Source organism: Dendropsophus ebraccatus, chromosome 7 (assembly GCF_027789765.1).
Source record: "Dendropsophus ebraccatus isolate aDenEbr1 chromosome 7, aDenEbr1.pat, whole genome shotgun sequence".
Classification (NCBI taxonomy): Eukaryota; Metazoa; Chordata; class Amphibia; order Anura; family Hylidae; genus Dendropsophus; species Dendropsophus ebraccatus.
This window is the reverse complement of record NC_091460.1, coordinates 87843128-87864768: the sequence shown is the minus strand read 5'-3', so window position 1 is coordinate 87864768 and position 21641 is coordinate 87843128. Positions and strand designations below refer to the sequence as shown.

Below are 21641 nucleotides of genomic sequence, written 5' to 3'. Positions count from 1 at the left end.
TGTAGTCATGTAACACACACCAGCTACAAGGGTATAATGGGGGTTTGGGAAATACTAGCAGCACTCAGCAGCCTGACAGACAGCACATTGATGATGACACTCACTGACAGAGTTGCTTCTGCTCCTTTTCATAGTCCAGTCCCTGGTAGGAGGCCTCCAGCTGCCGCCATCACTCCTTCTCCTCCCTCCTCACACACAGTAGGAGAGGGGGAGGGGCCGTCAGCAGCTCCGTGCAGCATGTGAGTGCGAGGAGAGAACCAGCCAGGCCAGAGGTGACATCCGGGGGCTGAGAGGGCCACACTTGCCAGGTACTAATGGTCTGACAAGTACCCGAGGGCGCTGTCAGGAAGGCAGGAGAGGGGAAAGGAACAAACCCCTGCGGGAGGAGGAGGGCGCTCTCGCAGACAGAACATCTAATAGCAGGAGCGCCCCCTGCTGGCCGGGAGTGATGCTGCGCCCTGTGCAACCGCACTGGCTGCACACCCCTAAGGTCGGCCCTGCATCCACCACAAGGGCCAGATAATATAGGATATAAAATTTAATTAGCAAAACAATAAAATACATAAAAGGGTAAAAGCACAATGTGTTTCCAGGCCAGACTGGCCGCTTTCTGAGGAACAGGCCGGGCCCAGCCTAGAAACACGTTGTGCTTTTTTCCTGGCCGGAGTTTATACACATACTGTTACTACCGGGGTTCCTTGCGGCTGCACCGAATGTCAGTTTTATGCATTAGCTATTCACTGAATAGCGGCCGCACAAGACTGACAGTGCAGACAATGTAAAGTGCGGCTCTGGCCTGAATGTGCCCGCATCCCAATTAAAAAGAAATGAAGTTCATCCGGCCAGTGAGCCACTGTGCTGCCAATGGTGTTTACACAAGAAGATTTGCTGCCAATCTGTTGCAAAAAATCTGCACCAAATCTACATGTGTGAGTACAGTTGCACAGCTACTGTAGATCAGTTTCAGGTCTTCTACAGATCTGTTGCAGAAATTCTGCAGCAGATTCACACATGTGAATGTACACTATGACAATATATCCATTTGCCATTATCAGTCATCAGTCATATCATTCCAGATAACCCCAAGTGCAACACAATATATAGTAAGTAGAAGGGCTTGGACTCATCATTTTGGCATAAACACTTAGGGGGAGATTTATCAAAGGGTGTAAAATTTAGACTGGTGCAAACTTGCCACAGCAACCAATCACAGCTTCTCTTTTCTTTCACCAGAGCTGGAAGCTGAGCAGTGATTGGTTGCTGTGGGCAGTTTGCACCAGTCTAAATTTTACACCCTTTGATAAATCTCCCCCTTAGGGTACAAACACACACGGCATATACGCTGCGTATTTACTGCTGCGATACGCAGCAGATTAGATCTAAATAACTGAACACAGTATCAAATCTGCTGCAGATCTGCTGCGTATCTGCTGTGTGTGTTTGTACCCTAAAGGAGTTAAGTGTAAATGCTTTCCTTTTCTTTCAGTGTGCAACAAGAAACAGAACTGCTCTCATCCCCCAGCTTACAAGGTTTTCATTCCACAGCCCACTGAAACAGTTCCCCGGTATAAGGTCATTGGTTGCTGTAGACTCTTTACAGCAAAGGTTTTGCAATCCTTAAGGCAGTACCTGTGGACTTGATGATTCACAAAGTTCATCTTACATCTTTTTAAATTGATTTTACTGTGTAGCTTGCAATTGTCTGGATGTCCTAAAGGATATAGAAGAACGCCTGAACCTTTTAAATTGTGTTCATATAATTTCTTCATTTAAAGTCATAACACTGGGAAAGTCACAAAATCTGCTATTCCTGAAAACAGATAAATAGGAAAAATAGTTAATTCTTTTAACTAATATAAATTAAAATAGAGAGAAAAGACAGAGTTAATATATTTAGCATGTTTATGAGACAACTGTATGACGTTCAGGAAACTCTATTAATAAGGGAAGGGCTTGTGCACATAACTTTCCAGGCAAAATATGGTGGCTTCAGCAACCCGACAGTCTAGCATGGACAGCGTCTCTCTACGCCCAATCTAAAGAAGATTTACAGGTACACTTTAAACCAGGTCATTTCTTATGACATTACATTCCCTTCTGCGTTTTCCGCTCTAAGCTCTTCCCCATCTCATCACAGAGCCAATAAAAGTTATAAGCTGGGGTGTCATCTACAATGGATTGGTTGCTAGGATACGGTCTAGATCTGCTCTGCAGTGTAGCTTGTATTTAGCTGAGCCGGAGTAGCTATTTCCATCTCAGACTTCAACAATAATTGAATTAAAAAACCAACTACTGCAGATAACCTTTACATGTAGAATAGACAATGAGCATAATATTCTAGAATATGTTATTGATTTATAGTGGATGAAAATACAGAGAAATGTGTTTCTGGTCCAGGAAGAATATTAAAGCCAATCTGTCACATAGTAAAAGCAATACGTAAGTACAGACTCACTATGGTGCTGGCTGAAAGGAAAATTGCCCCCCCCCCCCCCGCTCCATGTGTGGTTCTCCGCACCATCCACAAGCTTAGATGCTGCACATTTGATATAAAACCTGTCTGTGTTTTTTTGGGATGCCTTGGAGATTTGACCTTATTGACACTGTGGCATGATTTGAAATTGCTATGGTACCTATACGTTAGGATACTATGTTGTGTAAGTATCTATCTGTAATAAAGATACAAATACAGGACACCCTATCTTCTAAAGAAGATACTTGTTGGAGATGTAATATATGCTCAGGGACGCTTTCTCACATCTGGCTCACTTGCCGAAACTTCAAAACTTCTGGCAAGTGATTACCCGACATATACTATCAATTTGTGGTAGTAACATTCCACTAGACCCTTAACTTATTCTTTTATGGACCCCCAACCCTTCAATTCACCCACTTAACAACATTGTTATTGGCGGCAGTAAAACTTATTCCTCTGCATTGGAGGGAGGAATCCCCACCTATACTTTAAGTGAATGGATTAATAAAGTATAACAAATACCACGCCTAGAGGAGATTTGTAGTTGGGAGACAGGAACCCATGACAAATCTTTGCCTGTGTAGCCCAGTACGCCCCTCGGCTCAGTGTGCTGCAGTGTGGCTAAGAAGGCCCTAGGTTTTGTGTTTTTGTGCAGTGTTCACAGCCCTGTCTGAACTCTGGCCTGTTTCTCACTGGGTTGTTCAGCTCCACCCGCTTAGCTGTATGCTCTGGTCATCTTGGAGTTAACACTGCTGTTAGTTGGTGTGTGCTTGCTCAGGTGTTGGGTCGTGAAATCAGGTGGCTGAGCCGATGAGTTCTGGACCAGACTCCTGGGTCATTATAAGTGTTTCCAAGTCCCTCAATTCCTGGCTGGTTATTGCAGAATTTGTCCTGCACAGCGCACTCAGCTCTACTTCTCGGTTTTGACTCTGCTATTCTGACCTCTGTTGGTCTATTGACCTGATTCTGTCTCTGATTCTGTACCTCGGCTACCTGTCAGTGTATGACCCATACTGGATTACTTTCCTTGCTTGCAGCCCGCCCTAATTTTCTGCCTGTTTGTGGAGCTGGTTTTGTGATATTGATAGGTGCAACTGATGATCCGTTTACACGGAGTGATTATCGTTTGAATTTTCACAATAACGATCGCACTTGAGTGATAATCGGCTCGTGGAAACACAGCGAACAATCAAGCGATAAGCAAGAAATCGTTCATTGTGGTCTTTCCACATGTTCTCAAACATCGCTGATCGTTCGCTGATAATTTACAAATCGCTTAGTCTAAACAGTCTTTCGCAGATTCACCCTAATGAGATGGCTTTTAAAAGATAAAAAAACAACTTTTTTTTCAACAATTTTTCGCTTTGTCTAAATGCTGATTGCCATAAAACCAGATTGTTGCTTCAAAATCATTAAACAATCGATTGGGCGATTTATCGAACGGACCATTAGAGTCCTATCTTGAGAGAATAGGATCTCTGGACTATCACACCATTTATTTTAAACTAAGACTGCTGGACAACTGCTAAATGTACCCTTATGGATATTTTTGATTTAGCCACTGCACCATTTTTCCATACTTTTCCCTAATCTAAGGGCTTCTTCTGTATAAGTGTAGAACAGCTAGCATTTACACAGGGTGGGCAGCCATACATAACAGTCTCATTAGCACATTTGTTTAATTTTACACTAGAATTTAACCAAGCACCTGGACACTTTTGTGATAAAAGTAGAAAAAAAAATTGACACTTTTTCTTATCCTTTACAACTCCTCAAAGAAAAATTTGCAGTTAACTCACCACATAAATTCTGTCCCATTTTAACATGCACATATCCATCTACGCCCCAAGATGTACCCCAAGAATTCTTCACTATCCAGTAAGGAATATCTCCTGTAAATAAAAAAAACAACAATCTGAAACACAAAAAGCTAAAAAAAAATAAATAAAAAAAAAAAAAAAAAATGCACAACTCTCTGCTTAACCCCTTAGGGTCAAAGCCAATTTCCGTTTTTGCACTTTTGCTTTTTCCTTTTTATGTTTAAAAGACCATAGCACCTGCATTTTTTTTTACCGAGAGACCCATATCAGCACTTATTTTTTGCTAAACCAATTTTACTTTGCAATGACAGACATTATTTTTCCATAAAATATGCTGCGAAACCGAAAAAAAATAATTTGCACAGTCAAATTGAAAAAAAAAAACTGAATTTGTTTGGATTTCGGGGAGTTTTGCATTTACGCCGTTCTCCCTGGGGTAAAACTGACTTGTTATGCATGTTCCTCAAGTCATTACGATTACAACGATATGTAACTTGTATAACTTTTATTTTATCTGATGGCTTGTTAACAAATATTTGTTCCTTAAAATCGCACTATTCCCAGGCTTATAGCGCTTTTATCCTTTGGTCTATGGGGCTGTGTGAGGTGTCATTTTTTGCGCCATGATCTTTACTTTCAATCGGTACCTTGATTGCGCATATGCGACTTTTTGATCACTTTTTATAAAAAATTTTCTGGATTTGATGCGACCAAAAATTCATTTTTTTTTTGTGCTTATGCCGTTTACCGTGCGAGATCAGGAATATGATAATTTAATAGTTCGGGCGATTACATGCGCGCCGATACTAAATATGTTTGTTTATTTATTTATTTATATTTATAAAATGGGAAAAGAGGGGTGATTTGGACTTTTATTATGGGAGGGGATTTTTTATTAATAAAAACTATTTTTTTTAAATTTTTTTTTTACTGTAACTAGAAGTCCCCCTGGGGGACTTGTATATACAAAGCATTGATCTCTCATAGAGATCAAGGCTGTGTATATGCACAGCAACGATCCATCAGATCTGTGATCCATTGCACTGGCCTGCTGCCGGCCAGTGCAATGTATTGCAGAGTCGGGATCAGCGTCATTGCGACGCTGAGGCCCATGGCGGCCAGAAGAACGGATCTCCCCCGCGATGCGATCCATCCCACTAGACACTAGGGACGTGAGGTCTGAAGCACTTCAGTGCAGCTGTCAGGTTTGACAGCTGCATTGAAGTGCTTAATTAGTCGGCGCGGCAACGGGACCCGTGCCGGCCAATAGAGGCGCTCCCCGGCTGCAGATTACAGCCAGGAGCAGCACCGTTCAGAGCGGGGTCCCGGCGGGACCCCTCTCTGAAGACTTCCGGCGGCACCATGACGTACCAGGTACGCCATGGGTCGCTAAGGGGTTAAACGGGCGGCTTAGAAAAAACATGGCGGCTTTTTTCCACAAACAACACCACTCAATTTGTGTATAGTGTTGCAGATCAGTTCCATTGAAGTGACTTTATATGAAATGTAATGTCTAATCAATATCACAAAACTTGAGGATGGCGGTGGTGTGCTGTTTCTGCAAGAAAGCAGCTCTGGTTTTTTAAAAATGTTTAATGTTGTGAGGTGTGTTTAGTAGAATATATGTTTATGGCTAAAAGAATGATAACAAAGACATTCAAATGATTATTTTGAAGGAGCTTCTACCAGGGATGCCAAACTCAGGCCCTCAGGCTGTTGCAAAACTACAATTCCCATTATGCCTGGACAGCCAAAGCTTTATCTTTAGCTGTCCAGGTAAGATGGGAATTGTAGTTTTGAAACATCTGGAGGGCCTGAGTTTGACATGTGTGGTTTATACTTGGCAAATAAACTACTTTGATTATTGCACTACTTTGGGTGCTGTTGGACTTGGATATTCGGAACCACATTTCTGGGATTATGGACAGCAGCTTGCATCCTTACCATCTAGCACAGCCTACTGATCTACTGATGCTGCTAAAGCCATTTCTTTTAGGGTCCATTTACACAGAAAGATTATCTGACAGATTATCTGCCAAAGGTTTGAAGCCAAAGCCAGAAAAAGACTATAAACAGAGATCAGGTCATAAAGGAAAGCCTGAGATTTTTCCTCTTTTCAAATCCATTCCTGGCTTTGGCTTCAAATCTTTGTCAGATAATCTGTCAGATAATCTCTCTTTGTAAATAGTCCCTTAGCGAAGCTAATGTGTATAAATCTTACCTGAGTTATCGTAACCAACAACTAGGACGGCGTGATTGGAATGTCCACTGGAACAGTGATGCTGAATTATACCTCCCAGATAATCCTGCCAGCTCACTGCATCAACTATGACTGCCAATGGGCCAATGCTTATCAACAGGTTCATCATTTCCTTTTCATAGTCACTAAAGGAAAATAAGCAATTGATTAACAGAAAGCTGACACTTGTAACTCACAATTATATGTTATTTTCTTTGTCTCTCTAAAGCATTACCAATATTTACTATATTGTGCAAAAAAATACTTTTTATGCCTACTTGTAGCCTAAGAATACAGGCTACATTCATTTGAATAAGTGTGCTTAGCTAGTGACTACATTCAGGTCATTTTCTGAGGGGGTAAAGGTAAAAGAAGAAGGTTTACCTAAAGTCATAAGCTTTATATCCCTTTATAGAAACTCCATATACTGTTGGAGAAAAATAATGACATATTCCAGTTCTTGCTTTAAAGGGATACTCTGAAGACCTCACAAGTTTTGTATGGGACTGCAAGAAATATAATAATAGTTAGGAATGCTTGTATATATATATTTTTTTTTTTTTCCCAAAATTTTTTCTAACAAACACAAAAAGGTTTTAATAATGTTACAAGAAAAATAGATATTTCATTTATATTCTGAATTACAGTACAGTTATATAATAATGTACACCTGATTTATGTATAATAGCTACATTCTGTAAAATGTAACAACCTGATACAGCCATTTGAGAGCACTGTCTGTGGATCCGCCATTGCAGCCTCCATCCAAGTATGAACAGTCAATGACCTGCTGTACACTAAGGTCCTCAAGTGGGTTTCCTTTGATGGCGTGGGCAGACTCTATGGCACCAACTATACTGAAGGCCCAACAGGCACCACACTAAAAATAAACATAAAATGTATCTTTAATTTTTCTATATCTTTTTTCTATATCAGTTTTTTCCAGATCATTTAAAGAAAAGTAAAAAAAAAATAATAAACCAGAATCATTAACATTTCTGAACCTATTATTAAAAAAGAAGTCCGGCGAAAATTTTTAAAATACTACTGCATCAAGGCTTCACTTCCTGGATAAAATGGTGAGGTCACGACCCGACTCCCAGATCTGTGCGGGCTGTGGCTGCTGGAGTGGATGATGGCAGGGGGATGCTCAGTGCCCTGTGTCCCTCAGTGTCCCCCTGCCATCATCCTCTCCAGCAGCCACAGCCAGCACAGCTCTGGTCGTGACATCACCATGTTATCCAGGAAGTGAAGCCTTGATGCAGTAGTAAGTGCAGGAAAAAAAGCACTTTACAAGCATTTCCCGTAATAAGTGTATATTGGTGAAGTGTATATTGTACTTTTGGGGGACAATACAATACTTTAATAAAAATTTTCTCCGGACTTCGCCTTTAAACTTTACTTTGAGGTTACTAGTTACTTTGATTGCATGACAAAATTAGATGGTATTTTGTTAATGGAGTTCCCCACAGACAAATGAGGGGGCCAAACTACTGTATTTTAGAGCACAGAACCTAAGAGGGATTTCTCATCGAGCAGACACTACAAATCAAGAGCAATACGATTCCTGTATATTCCTGCTACAGAAACCTCAGTGAAACACCTGAAGATACTATTGTTAAGTCAATGGGCTTATGATGCACCTATTACAGTGCTATTGTTTCCCATTATAATGATATCAGTATTACCATCAGCAAAGCTTTACATTTTACATAATATAGTTCATAAAAAAAATCCAATGGTTGTACAAAGTTTAAAAATTATTCACCATCTATAGAATAACTAGCTGATCTCTGGGCATTTAATCACTGGTCAAAAGGACAGGGCTTAATTGTCCCCTGAGTAAATGGACCAGTAGTGGGCCTGCTTGGTCACTGTTTCAATTACTGTCCAAACTTCTGAACATAGTTCAGCTCTTGACTATGTACCAAAATCCTATAGAGAGTGAATGAAGCAGTGTCTAAGCATGTGTGCTGCTGCTCCATTCATGTAGGGGAAACCAATCTCCATTCTTGTGAACAATGGAGTTCCTGTGGGGTTGGTGGGGTTCCCCATGGTTCGGCTAGTCCTTGATAACCCCCTAACTTCTCTATATATCTTACAGTACCTCTAGCTGATTCTTCACTTCTGTCACCAGGTGTTTATCTCTCCAATCAAAGCGGGAAGGTAAACTATTTCCTCCTTTCTTATTAGGCACATAATAATCGAGCTTCTTTGGAGGGTAACTCCTCAAGTAGGTATCTGCATTAAAAAAAAACCGATTAAAGCAATTCCACAAGATGTAGAACTGTATAAATCATACGATTTGGGAGAGGTGATCCTCTTCAGGACACAAAATCGTCAGGTGTAACATTCTTAGTAAAGAAATGCTTTAACCCCTTGATTCAAATGACATTCCGGGAACATTATGCCGTGAGTTCCTGCATCATGATGTTCCCGAAATGTCATCCTGTGCAGGGGCTCTATGAAGCATACTTAGGAGCTGAGCTTCCTTCATAGAGCAAGAAGACCGGCTTCTACCAGCAGCTGGATCCCCACTGTTAATGATGGGCCGCCATCTGCCATTACACCCTTTAGTGCTGCGAAAATGAAAGTGTTCATTATTCCCATTGCCTCTGTGGACAGTGACTTCACTGACTCCTTAATAATAGCATATTCTTCCTGTCAAACAGAAAGATCCAATGCAAATGTGAATGCACTCTAACTTATCATTCGTTGATAGATGGAAATCCCATTTCAAGGGCACCCCATAATTGCTGGTGTTCTTGTCTCTTGCTAGAGTATATTAACTTACTGGTAAATTCTTCAACTGACAGATCAGAAAACTGATTAATTCCATAATATGCACCATTGGTTTCATTGGTATCAGCATTCAGAATCCTATGTCTCTCCAGGCTTTTCTAGAAGAAAAAAATCTACATTACATTTATCTTCAGTGCATTTGTCTGATGCTATAGAGATAAAAAGCATTACTGATAATTATACCACATATCCTTCAAGTCTTACGAATCAGCTATAGGCTATGTTCTCAAAACATAAATTGGCAACAACGGCTGTACTTTTTGCGGAAAGCTATGTTGCATAGTTTTGTATGGGATCCCGGCCGGAGCGTATACACATGGTATATGCTCCGGCCAGGATCTCTCCCGGCGCCGCAAATAACTGACATGAAAGTTTTCTGCGACCACAAATCATTGAATAGCGGTAGTAGAAAACCCTGTCAGTGCACACTATGAAGCGAGCGGCTCCGGCCGCAAGCTTCATAGTGTGCTGTGGGGAGTTCTGATGCAGGCGCACGGATGAGTCACGGAATGGCCGGTTTGTTCTGGCTTGTGAACATGGCCACAGAGTGCATCTTAAAGAGTCACTGTCGTATTTTTTTTTTTGCAGAAATCAATAGTCCAGGCGATTTTAAGAAACTTTGTAATTGGGTTTATTAGCCAAATCTGCCATTATCTGCATGTAAAAAGCCTTTTCCCAGGTCCCCCCCTCCTTCCTCTTTTTCATCCACTCTGAAAAATCTGAAAATTGTGACTTGTTGCAGGAGTCGTACCCTGTCTGCTCTAGGGAGAGGGGAGGGGGGAGGAGGAAGGAGGGAGTTAGCCGGCAGCAGAAAGCAGATAACAGAGGATTACAGGCACGGAGCTGGGTGACAGCTGTAATCTGAGCTCAGACAGGTCACTGGTGATGGTCAGAAGAGATAACGGGTGAGGGATTTGTAGATTAACTCTTTGTTGTCCTGTTTTGGTCTTTTCTTTAGCTCTCTCCATAGGAGAACAATGAAGACAGGGGGGAGAGCTTCAAACTGCTTTTTCATGATAAAAATGCATTTTTCGGATAATAAACCCAATTACAAAGTTTCTTAAAATCGCCTGGACTATTGATTTCTGCAAAAAAAAATTTCACGACAGTGACACTTTAAAGGGCATGTCTCTGATTCTGTTTAATCAAATTTTTTATTTCCAAAATTGCTACTGATTTTTGTCTTAGACAGACTGATACTTGTGGAACAAGGCATGTACGCACTTTTTTTTTGTTTGCAGCAAACTGAGCCAGGGTTTTGTTGCACTAATCTTAATTAATACCAAATGTAAGAAATACAATATAGTTATCATGGATTAGATTTTTAGTTTTTCTTCTCCACCCCAACCTTGGGTGGTAGAGGTAATTATTTTCTTGTCCTTTTGTTAGGAGGTGTTTCAAGCCAGCTTTAGCCTCAAATCTAAAAAGTCTGTAATATATTGGGATTTATGTGCTAATTGTTCTGCATTTAAAATTTTTGGGAAAAATAAAGAAAAATTGGAAAAAATTTTTTAATACATACCAACATACATATATTTTGTATGGTAAAATACAAATAAAACAACCCATATCACACACAATTTAAATATTGTACTATAAACTATATGGTTGTTAGGCTAAATGTGTACTTTTTGTTCATTTTATTATAACTATCGGTTTAAAGTGCAAATACACAGGATTACTGGCCCCTGCTGGACTACACCTGCACTTCTTCCCTTTTAAAAAAAAAATATATACTGTGAAGCATTTGATAAAAAAAAAATAAAGAAAATTTTAAATAAAAATCCTGAAAATGCCCTAGACACAAGACACAAAACAAAAACATGAACTAGTACCAGGAAGGTTTGGTATCTGTCCTTAGAAAGCTGACTGCCAGACGGGTATTTCTTTCCCAATGTCTCCATGAAGCGTAGAAATGTGTAATTGTGAGCAGATGTATAGGACCAGAGAGGGATCCCGGTGACTGAGACATGGCTGTTGCTGTCATGGTACGGTGAGCGCTGCTGGTCTCCTGCAGACACAGGGATATGTACACACATACTCACAAAGCACACAACACACAGACACAACATGCTTCTCACTTCTGTCCTAACACACAGGGAAGTAGCATTCAGGAAGTGACTGATCGCTGCTCTGTGCTAACAGAAGAGACACAACTGCTTTAGTTCCTTGTCTCAATATCAGAAGCTTGAGCACCATCTTCCTGTAGACCAGAGTCATTGCATGTGAAACAGAAGAAAGAAAACAGTAGCATATTTTTTATATTCATCAGTGCAAAAAGAGTAGAGACTGCGCTAATATTTATTTTGTTACAGTATATGTATTTTAGTGGCTTTTATAACAAATATTGCTATTTATATTGTAAGTAGGGAAGGCTGGATACTCTTTAAAGCGACTCTGTACCCACAATCTGACCCCCCCAAAACCGCTTGTACCTTCGGATAGCTGCTTTTAATCCAAGATCTGTCCTCGGGTCTGTTCAGCGGGGGATGCCGTTATTGTCCTAAAAAAATACCCCAGGACAGATCTTGGATTAAAAGCAGCTATCTGACGGTACAGGCGGTTTTGGGGAAGCAGATTGTGGGTACAGAGTCGCTTTAACTTTCTTAAATGATAAGATCATTCAAATGAAACACCAAAAACTATCAAAGCTTAGACAAGACTCCTAAATTATGATACCCTAGATGAGATCCCTGATTTATCGGATCCCTGACCAGTCCCCTTAAATACCTTAGCTTAGACTACATCCTAATTTAGGGGCCTAGTCCTGGTTCTAACAATTAAATTATTTATTATTATAAAGGAATTTGGGTTCTGATAATGTTGAGCTATAAGGTCTTTAAATTTAGGTTCTAACCTGTGCAATTTAGGGTTACTTAGTCACCCAGAACAGACCTCTAAACTTAGACCTCAGAGGGCCCCCCTAACTTATGAATCCCCAGATTAAACTGTTAAATTATCAAAAAACAACCATATAAATATTTAATCCCAAACCCTAAAATTTACAGACCTATAACAAAGCACCTTAGTTGTCACATCTCAGATCAGCACCCCTACATTGTCAAACCTCAGACAAGACAATTAAATTATCATACCAATATAGGAAGGTGCTATGGGAACTGGACCGTTTCTGGGGTGAGCGAGCTGGGCCACCGCATGGGGCACCCACAGCTAGGGGACGCACGGCGGTGCCTGACAGTACCCCCCCCCCCCCCCCCCGCATCCTCAGGGCTTGCCTGGGGATCTGGAATCTAAGTTCCAGATCCCCTGACCAGAGCAACCTTTAGCTGTGCGTGCGAGGCATTAAGCTGGTGTTAATAATATGGGCTATGTTAGACATGCTTTGGCATAGGCACTACATTTAAAAATAGGGGGGGGGGGGGGTTATCAAAGGGGTTTACCTAACAACCAATAAGATCATTCCTCACACATTCATTGGAAAATGAAAGGTAGAATCTGATTGGTTTCTATTGGCAACTGAGGCAATTCTGCTTTACACCTGTTTGCTAAATCTCCCACAGGTTTTTTTCAATTATATCTCCATTTACTAGGGGTATTTGCTACAGAAGTATACTAATAACTTAAGGGGAAAATTTATTTGTTATGTTAAAAAAATAAGGCTTCTAAAGGTTCTCCCAATCTGTGGGGTGGTGGTGCTCCTTATGTTGGCACATGAAAATGGTGCCCAGGTTTTGACCCAAACCCGACCCACTTTCTGCTGACATATGTTACATGTGACGGAATTGTCTTTTCCTCCACCACAACGGAAGAACTACCACACTGCTGATCGCGTTGGGCAGTTCTTCTGAGCGCGCACACTGCTGGGCTCTTCTTGACTCCTGCTGCAGCCTTGTTGAACTAGTTACGTACCAGGGTCATCTTCTGCCTGCAACGTTTTTCCTGACCTTATTCCTTCCTGACTCAGTATCCTTGGATGGAAGCAGACGCTGGGTTGGTGGCATGAACACAACTTCCTCTGATGATGATTATCATGCAGACGATGGTACATGTGGATCCCAGATGGGGTCTGCAACGTGACCACATTCCTCCTTGTCCTCTCCAAACTCATCGTCACCTGCCATACTGTATGATTCCGTACTGTGGCTACAAGCTTCCCCTGCTTGCCCCTAGGCAGCACCTTACTAAAACCCCACACACTGGGTAACATCAGAAACTATGTGCCAAAGTACACTGCGATGCCCTGGCCCCTGGGGGCCACTTCCGCAGTGCTGGTGTTATGAGCGGGCAATGACCGGGGCAGCTGCAGGGGTTATACTTGTCACGGTATAGGCCTGAGGGCGGCACAGCTGTAGGGCCGGTCTGTGGAATCTGCGGGTGATGATGGGCATGCGATTCTTCGCTGCACTTAGTCAGGGCACCAGTTAGTGGACACCAATGCCAGGGTTCAGTAACAGCGGTTCTATTAGAGATGAGGTAACTAGTAGCAACAGTTCTGTCCGGATGCAACCGGGTATATGGCAGGCTTTGACAAATAAAGCAGGAGTGGTGCTGCATAGGCTGTGAGAATACGTGCCGGATGATGGGAGTAGGAGTATGAGAGAAATAGCGTTGCTGGGTGGATTAGCTTGAGAATAATACTTGCTGTGAATCCTTGCAGCGATGGGGAGAGATAACGGAATGACACCCAGATGAGAGAGAAGAATCCGGTCACTTGAGCAGGCAGATACAGCGAAGACTTGACTACAGCAGCAGACTCAGTCACTCTTCTGAGGGAGAGGAGAGAACAACACAACCTCCTTGCTTGAAAGCAGGGTAGATGCTAGAATGTATCCTCTCCTTTGAGGTGTGATGTCACCAGGAGGGGCGGGGCCTCGACCGGAAGTAGGAAGTAGTGAGCTGCTGCACCATTCACTGTGCAGAAACAGAGTGAAGGAAGCTGCAATATCCATAGTAGCATGGAGGGGTATACAGGGGAGAGGACTGGTGTGTGTGTGGTCTGTATACAGGGGGAGAGGACTGGTGTGTGGGGGTCTGTATACAGGGGGAGAGGACTGGTGTGTGTGGTCTGTATACAGGGGGAGAGGACTGGTGTGTGGGGTCTGTATACAGGGGAGAGGACTGGTGTGTGTGGTCTGTATACAGGGGGAGAGGACTGGTGTGTGGGGTCTGTATACAGGGGAGAGGACTGGTGTGTGGGGTCTGTATACAGGGGGAGAGGACTGGCGTGTGGGGGGTCTGTATACAGGGGAGAGGACTGGTGTGTGGGGTCTGTATACAGGGGAGAGGACTGGTGTGTGGGGTCTGTATACAGGAGAGGACTGGTGTGTGGGGTCTGTATACAGGGGGAGAGGACTGGTGTGTGTGGTCTGTATACAGGGGGAGAGGACTGGTGTGTGGGGGGTCTGTATACAGGGGAGAGGACTGGTGTGTGGGGGTCTGTATACAGGGGGAGAGGACTGGTGTGTGTGGTCTGTATACAGGGGGAGAGGACTGGTGTGTGGGGTCTGTATACAGGGGAGAGGACTGGTGTGTGGGGTCTGTATACAGGGGGAGAGGACTGGCGTGTGGGGGGTCTGTATACAGGGGAGAGGACTGGTGTGTGGGGTCTGTATACAGGGGAGAGGACTGGTGTGTGGGGTCTGTATACAGGAGAGGACTGGTGTGTGGGGTCTGTATACAGGGGGAGAGGACTGGTGTGTGGGGGGTCTGTATACAGGGGAGAGGACTGGTGTGTGGGGGTCTGTATACAGGGGGAGAGGACTGGTGTGTGTGGTCTGTATACAGGGGAGAGGACTGGTGTGTGGGGTTTGTATACAGGGGGAGAGGACTGGTGTGTGGGGGGTCTGTATACAGGGGAGAGGACTGGTGTGTGGGGTTTGTATACAGGGGGAGAGGACTGGTGTGTGGGGTCTGTATACAGGGGAGAGGACTGGTGTGTGGGGTCTGTATACAGGGGAGAGGACTGGTGTGTGGGGTCTGTATACAGGGGAGAGGACTGGTGTGTGGGGTCTGTATACAGGGGAGAGGACTGGTGTGTGGAGTCTGTATACAGGGCAGAGGACTGGTGTGTGGGGTCTGTATACAGGGGAGAGGACTGGTGTGTGGGGGATCTATATACAGGGGGAGAGGACTGGTGTGTGGGGGATCTATATACAGGGGGAGAGGACTGGTGTGTGGGGGGTCTATATACAGGGGGAAAGGACTGGTGTGTGTAGTCTGTATACAGGGGAGAGGACTGGTGTGTGGGGTCTGTATACAGGGGAGAGGACTGGTGTGTGGGGTCTGTATACAGGGGAGAGGACTGGTGTGTGGGGTCTGTATACAGGGAGAGGACTGGTGTGTGGGGGGTCTGTATACAGGGGGGAGAGGACTGGTGTGGGGTCTATACAGGGGAGAGGACTAGTGTGTGTGGGGGGTCTGTATACAGGGGGAGAGGACTGGTGTATGGTCTGTATACAGGGGAGAGGACTGGTGTGGGGGGGGGGGTCTGTATACAGGGGGAGAGGACTAGTGTGTGGAGTCTGTATACAGGGGGAGAGGACAGGTGTGTGGGGTCTATATACAGTGGGAGAGGACTGGTGTGTGGGGTCTGTATATAGGGGAGAGTACAGGCGTGTGTGTGGGGTCTGTATACAGGGGGAGAGGACTTGTGTGTGGGGGGGTCTGTATACAGGGGGAGAGGACTGGTGTGGGGGGGGGGGTCTGTATACAGGGGGAGAGGACTGGTATGTGGGGTTTGTATACAGGGGAGAGGACTGGTATGTGGGGTCTGTATACAGGGGGAGAGAACCCCTGTACACAGACACCCCACACTGGTCCCCTCTCCCCCTGTATACAGACCCCACACACCAGTCCTCTCCCCCTGTATAAAGACCCCACACACCAGTCCTCTCCCCCTGTATACAGACTACACACACCAGTCCTCTCCCCTGTATACAGACCACACACCAGTCCTCTCCCCCTGTATGCAGACCCCACACACCAGTCCTCTCCCCCTGTATGCAGACCCCACACACCAGTCCTCTCCCCCTGTATACAGAACACACACACACCAGTCCTCTCCCCCTGTATACAGACCCCACACACCAGTCCTCTCCCCCTGTATAAAGACCCCACACACCAGTCCTCTCCCCCTGTATACAGACCACACACACCAGTCCTCTCCCCCTGTATACAGCCCCCCCCCACACCAGTCCTGTCCCCCTGTATACAGACCCCACACACCGGTCTTCTCCCCCTGTAGACAGACCACACACACCAGTCTTCTCCCCCTGTAGACAGACCACACACACCAGTCCTCTCCCCCTGTATACAGACCCCACACACACCAGTCCTCTCCCCTGTATACAGACCCCACACACACCAGTCCTCTCCCCTGTATACAGACCCCACACACCAGTCCTGTTCCTTGTACAGACAATGGTGTATTACACCAAAGGTTTCCTGGCCGTTACGTCTGATAATCATTTGGTGTAATAATCCATGTTATCAGCTGATTGTGGTCTTCAAACTGGTCGAGTAATCCAGATCACGATAGTGCTGCTGTCTACAATGGGCAGCTTGAACAATCTAAGGATTTTTTGGGCTGCCCCTCCCGCAGCTGCCCGCAGTTCCCCCAGTCACTGTCTGTGTGTGTAATAACACAGAAAATGTGCAGGGAACAAAGGGGAAGAAAGCACTGACCTAAAACATCGCCGCTCGTTTTCACCTCTTAATCATGCTGTGTAATATGACCCGCTCAGGGAGAAGCTCAGAAGAGAGGATACGCTCAGAGGAGAGGATACATACTAGACTGTATACCCTGCAGTTAGAAAAGAGAACATTCTAGACCAGAGATGTCAAACTCAGGCCCTCCAGCAGTTGCAGAACTACAATTCCCACCATGTCTGGACAAGTAAGGCATGATGGGAAATGTAGTCTGTAACAGCCGAGGGATGAAGTCTGACACCTGTGGTCTAGACCTTTCAAAACTGCACTTGCTAGAATGTATGCCCTCTCAGAGGAGAGGATACACATAGTGGAGATGCCCTCTCAGAGGAGAGGGTACACCTGGTGGAGATGCCCTCTCAGAGGAGAGGATACACTCCAGACATTTCAGTACTAAACATTCTAGAATGTATGCCCTCTCAGAGGAGAGGATACTCGATGGACTTTACATTACTAGGCTATGTTCACACATAAAACACAGCACTCAGTTTTGGTCGAAGAAAGAATGACCGAAATACTATGTGTGAACATAGCCCTAAACATGCTAGGATGCATACCCTGCAGTGAGAAACTCAGAGGAGAGGATACATTCTAGACACTTCAGTACTGAACATGCTAGAATGTATCCTCTCCTCTGAGTGTATCCTCTTTTCTGAGTTTCTCACTGCAGGGGATACATTTAGCATGTTCAGTACTGAAATGCCTAGAATGTATCCTCTCCTCTGAGTATATCCTCTCCTTTGAGTTTCTCACTGCAGGGGATACATTCTAGCATCTTCAGTACTGAAATGGCTAGAATGTATCCTCTCCTCTGAGTATATCCTCTCCTCTGAGTTTCTCACTGTAGGGGATACATTCTAGCATTTTCACTACTGAACATGCTAGAATGTATCCTCTCCTTTGAGGCTCTCACTGTAGGGGAAACATTCTAGCATGTTCAGTACTAAAATGGCTAGAATGTATCCTCTCCTCTGAGTATATCCTCTCCTTTGAGGCTCTCACTGTAGGGGATACATTCTAGCATCTTCAGTACTGAAATGGCTAGAATGTATCCTCTTCTCTGAGTATATCCTCTCCTCTGAGTTTCTCACTGTAGGGGATACATTCTAGCATTTTCACTACTGAACATGCTAGAATGTATCCTCTCCTTTGAGGCTCTCACTGTAGGGGAAACATTCTAGCATGTTCAGTACTAAAATGGCTAGAATGTATCCTCTCCTCTGAGTATATCCTCTCCTTTGAGGCTCTCACTGTAGGGGATACATTCTAGCATCTTCAGTACTGAAATGGCTAGAATGTATCCTCTTCTCTGAGTGTCTCACTATAGGGGATTCATTATAGTGCCTAGAATGTATCCTCTCCTCTGAGAGGGTATATATTTTAGACATTTCAATACTAAACATGATAGAATGTATCCCCTGCAGAAACTCAAAGGAGAGGATATATTCAGAGGAGAGGATACATTCTAGCCATTTCAGTACTGAAGATGCTAGAATGTATCCCCTACAGTGAGAGCCTCAAAGGAGAGGATACATTCTAGCATTTTCACTACTGAAGATGCTAGAATGTATCCTCTACAGTGAGAAACTCAAAGGAGAGGATACATTCTAGCATTTTCACTACTGAAGATGCTAGAATGTATCCCCTACAGTGAGAAACTCAAAGGAGAGGATACATTCTAGGCTCTACCTTGAAAGCAGGGGCTGAACTAACTTGTCAGCAGGAAGTGGGAGGTCACATGGTTGCTCCTGGCCAGAGCTAGTCGGCCATTGGAGGAACCATGGTTACAGGTCACGTGATCAACAGCCTTGCATACCACTGTACAATGCAATAATACACAGGAATACATGAGAATACACATGAGAATGCACATTACCAGAGAATACTAGGGGAAAACCAGCAGCAGTTGCAGTGCAAACACTTACCAGAACAGGCATTGACACAGCAAGAGAAATGGCCATAATAGGAGTAGTAGTCTGCATGTTCTGGGACACTGCATACACAACATCCTAATTATAGATGAGCAAAGCAGAGTCATTTTGCTTCGTATGAGGCAAAACTGATCTGTGCTCCTATGCCTCAGGCTGCTGCTCCGTGCAGAGGGAAGATACCGACCACAGACCACCTGGAAAATTCTAGGCAGTCCTAAGGTGGTATCCACACTCTACATAGAGCCGGCATCCTGAGGAATAGGAGCGCAGATCAGTTTTGCTTCGTACAAAGCAAAATTAATCTACTTTGCTCATCACTAATCCTAATGATGGCTAGAGCCAAGAGTCAGGATGGGCTACACAGAGAATATTCTGACACTAACCAGCTTCAGGGCCTTGTTTATACAGCTTCACATAATTATGTTGGTAGTTAAACTGCAGTCCAGATCTATTTACTATTAGTCGTATAGCCAGGACATATTGTACAACTTAGTACATAATATTCCCTCATTTGGGTAGATTTCCAGATAAGGATTTACACTAGTTTTTTCTTATGTAAAAAGTATACACCAGGGCCGGGACAAGGAGTTTTGGTGCCCTAGGCAGAGAAGGCAAATAGCGCCCACATATACTGACAGCTAGCCTGTGACAACACTACAAATCCCAGCATGTACTGACAGCTAGCCTGTGACAACACTACAAATCCCAGCATGTACTGACAGTCTGTGACAACACTACAACTTCCAGCATGTACTGACAGCCTGTGACAACACTACAACTCCCAGCATGTACTGACAGTCTGTGACAACACTACAACTTCCAGCAAGTACTGACAGCCTGTGATAACACTACAACTCCCAGCATGTACTGACAGCTAGCATGTGACAACACTACAAATCCCAGCATGTACTGACAGTCTGTGACAACACTACAACTTCAAGCAAGTACTGACAGCCTGTGACAACACTACAACTCCCAGCATGTACTGACAGCTAGCCTGTGACAACACTACAACTCCCAGCATGTACTGACAGTCTGTGACAACACTACAACTTCCAGCAAGTACTGACAGCCTGTGATAACACTACAACTCCCAGCATGTACTGACAGCTAGCCTGTGACAACACTACAAATCCCAGCATGTACTGACAGTCTGTGACAACACTACAACTTCAAGCAAGTACTGACAGCCTGTGACAACACTACAACTCCCAGCATGTACTGACAGCTAGCCCGTGACAACACTACAACTCCCAGCATGTACTGACAGTGCATGCTGGGAGTTGTAGTGTTGTCACAGGCTGTCAGTATCTGCAGGGAATGTTATGTGTACTTGATTGAATAAAGTACATTTACATTATCCTAGTTGGTGTGCCAGTGTCACTATTATAGTACATGTCTTTTCTCTTTCTTATGTTTGTGCACCCATTGTTTCTAATATTGGGAGTTGTCCTATTTCTTTAGTTTGGTATACATGCACACACGCACGCACACACACTCCCAAACATACAAACAGACACTTACATTTCATGAGGGATCTCCTTATAGCCCAGCACCTGCAGATTCTCTGTCCTCCTTCTTCTCACCAGCACCATGCTCCCGCCCCTCCCCCTCCTCTGCACGGACAGGAAACTGAAAGCCATGAGGTGAGAGTCGGTAAGACCTGCACACAGCACAGGGGAGAGAGCAGGACCCCCAGACTGCAGCCTAGTGAGAAGAACAGGTCTGTAAAAGTCCATTCCTCTTCACAGTCCTGTCCCTGGCAGCCATAACCCTGTAGGATCCCTCTAGCCCAGGGGTACTCAACAACTTTTAGTGAAGGTCCACTTACCGGGGTCTATTGTCAGGTGAAGGTCCGAGCTGAACATCAGTAGGAAACGTGTTTTGTTACTTTGTCACAAACGTTCAACTATTTATATACAGAATTGCTGCTTATTAGCAGGAAAATTGGCATTTTTTTCTCTCTCACCAGGCCTTTGATATTAGGTTCAAAGGGGGTGACTGCACTGGTAGTATATAGCCCCCCTGTTGCTCCCCCAGTAGTGTATAGCCCCCCTGTGCGCTCTCCTTCAGTAGTATATAGCCCCCTGTTGCTCCCCCAGTAGTATATAGCCCCCCTGTGCGCTCTCCCCCTGTAGTATATAGCCCCCTGTGAGCTCCCCCCAGTAGTATATAGCCTCCCCGTGCGCTCTCCCCCTGTAGAATATAGCCCCCTGTGAGCTCCCCCCAGTAGTATATATCCCCCCTGTGCGCTCTCCCCCTGTAGTATATAGCCCCCTGTGAGCTCCCCCCAGTAGTATATAGCTTCCCCGTGCGCTCTCCCCCAGTAGTATATAGCCCCCTGTGAGCTCCCCCCAGTAGTATATAGCCCCCCTGTGCTCTCCCCCTGTAGTATATAGCCCCCTGTGAGCTCCCCCCAGTAGTATATAGCCCCCGTGAGCTCCCCCCAAGTAGTATATAGCCCCCCTGTGAGCTCCCCCTGTAGTATATAGCCCCCTGTGAGCTCCCCCTGTAGTATATAGCCCCCCCATGCGCTGTCCCCCTGTAGTATATAGCCCCCTGTGAGCTCCCCCCAGTAGTATATAGCGCCCTGTGCTCTCCCCCCAGTAGTATATAGCCCCCCTTGTGCTTTCCCCCTGTAGTATATAGCCCCTGTGAGGTCCCCCCTGTAGTATATAACCCCCTATGCACTCCCCCCAGTAGTA

General features: G+C 44.6%; 1 protein-coding gene across 3 annotated transcripts; it reads right to left on the bottom strand.

Annotated features, from left to right (window-relative positions):
• Positions 1 to 1323: 1323 nt before the first annotated feature.
• Positions 1324 to 20532, bottom strand: CTSO (cathepsin O). 3 transcript variants are annotated; one of them, XM_069977864.1, is made up of 9 exons: positions 20461 to 20532; positions 11173 to 11348; positions 9330 to 9435; positions 8643 to 8776; positions 7248 to 7415; positions 6920 to 7041; positions 6518 to 6681; positions 4276 to 4368; positions 1324 to 1810 (listed from the first exon to the last, which is right to left on the bottom strand). In XM_069977864.1, exons 2-9 carry the CDS (start codon positions 11239 to 11241, stop codon positions 1776 to 1778), a joined length of 891 nt encoding a protein of 296 aa, XP_069833965.1. In that variant the 5' UTR covers positions 11242 to 11348; positions 20461 to 20532; the 3' UTR covers positions 1324 to 1775. The 3 variants fall into 3 exon arrangements, with proteins under 3 accessions (XP_069833965.1, XP_069833963.1, XP_069833966.1); XM_069977862.1 differs by lacking the exon at positions 20461 to 20532 and adding an exon at positions 13208 to 13352; XM_069977865.1 differs by lacking the exons at positions 11173 to 11348; positions 20461 to 20532 and adding an exon at positions 13208 to 13293.
• Positions 20533 to 21641: the final 1109 nt, after the last annotated feature.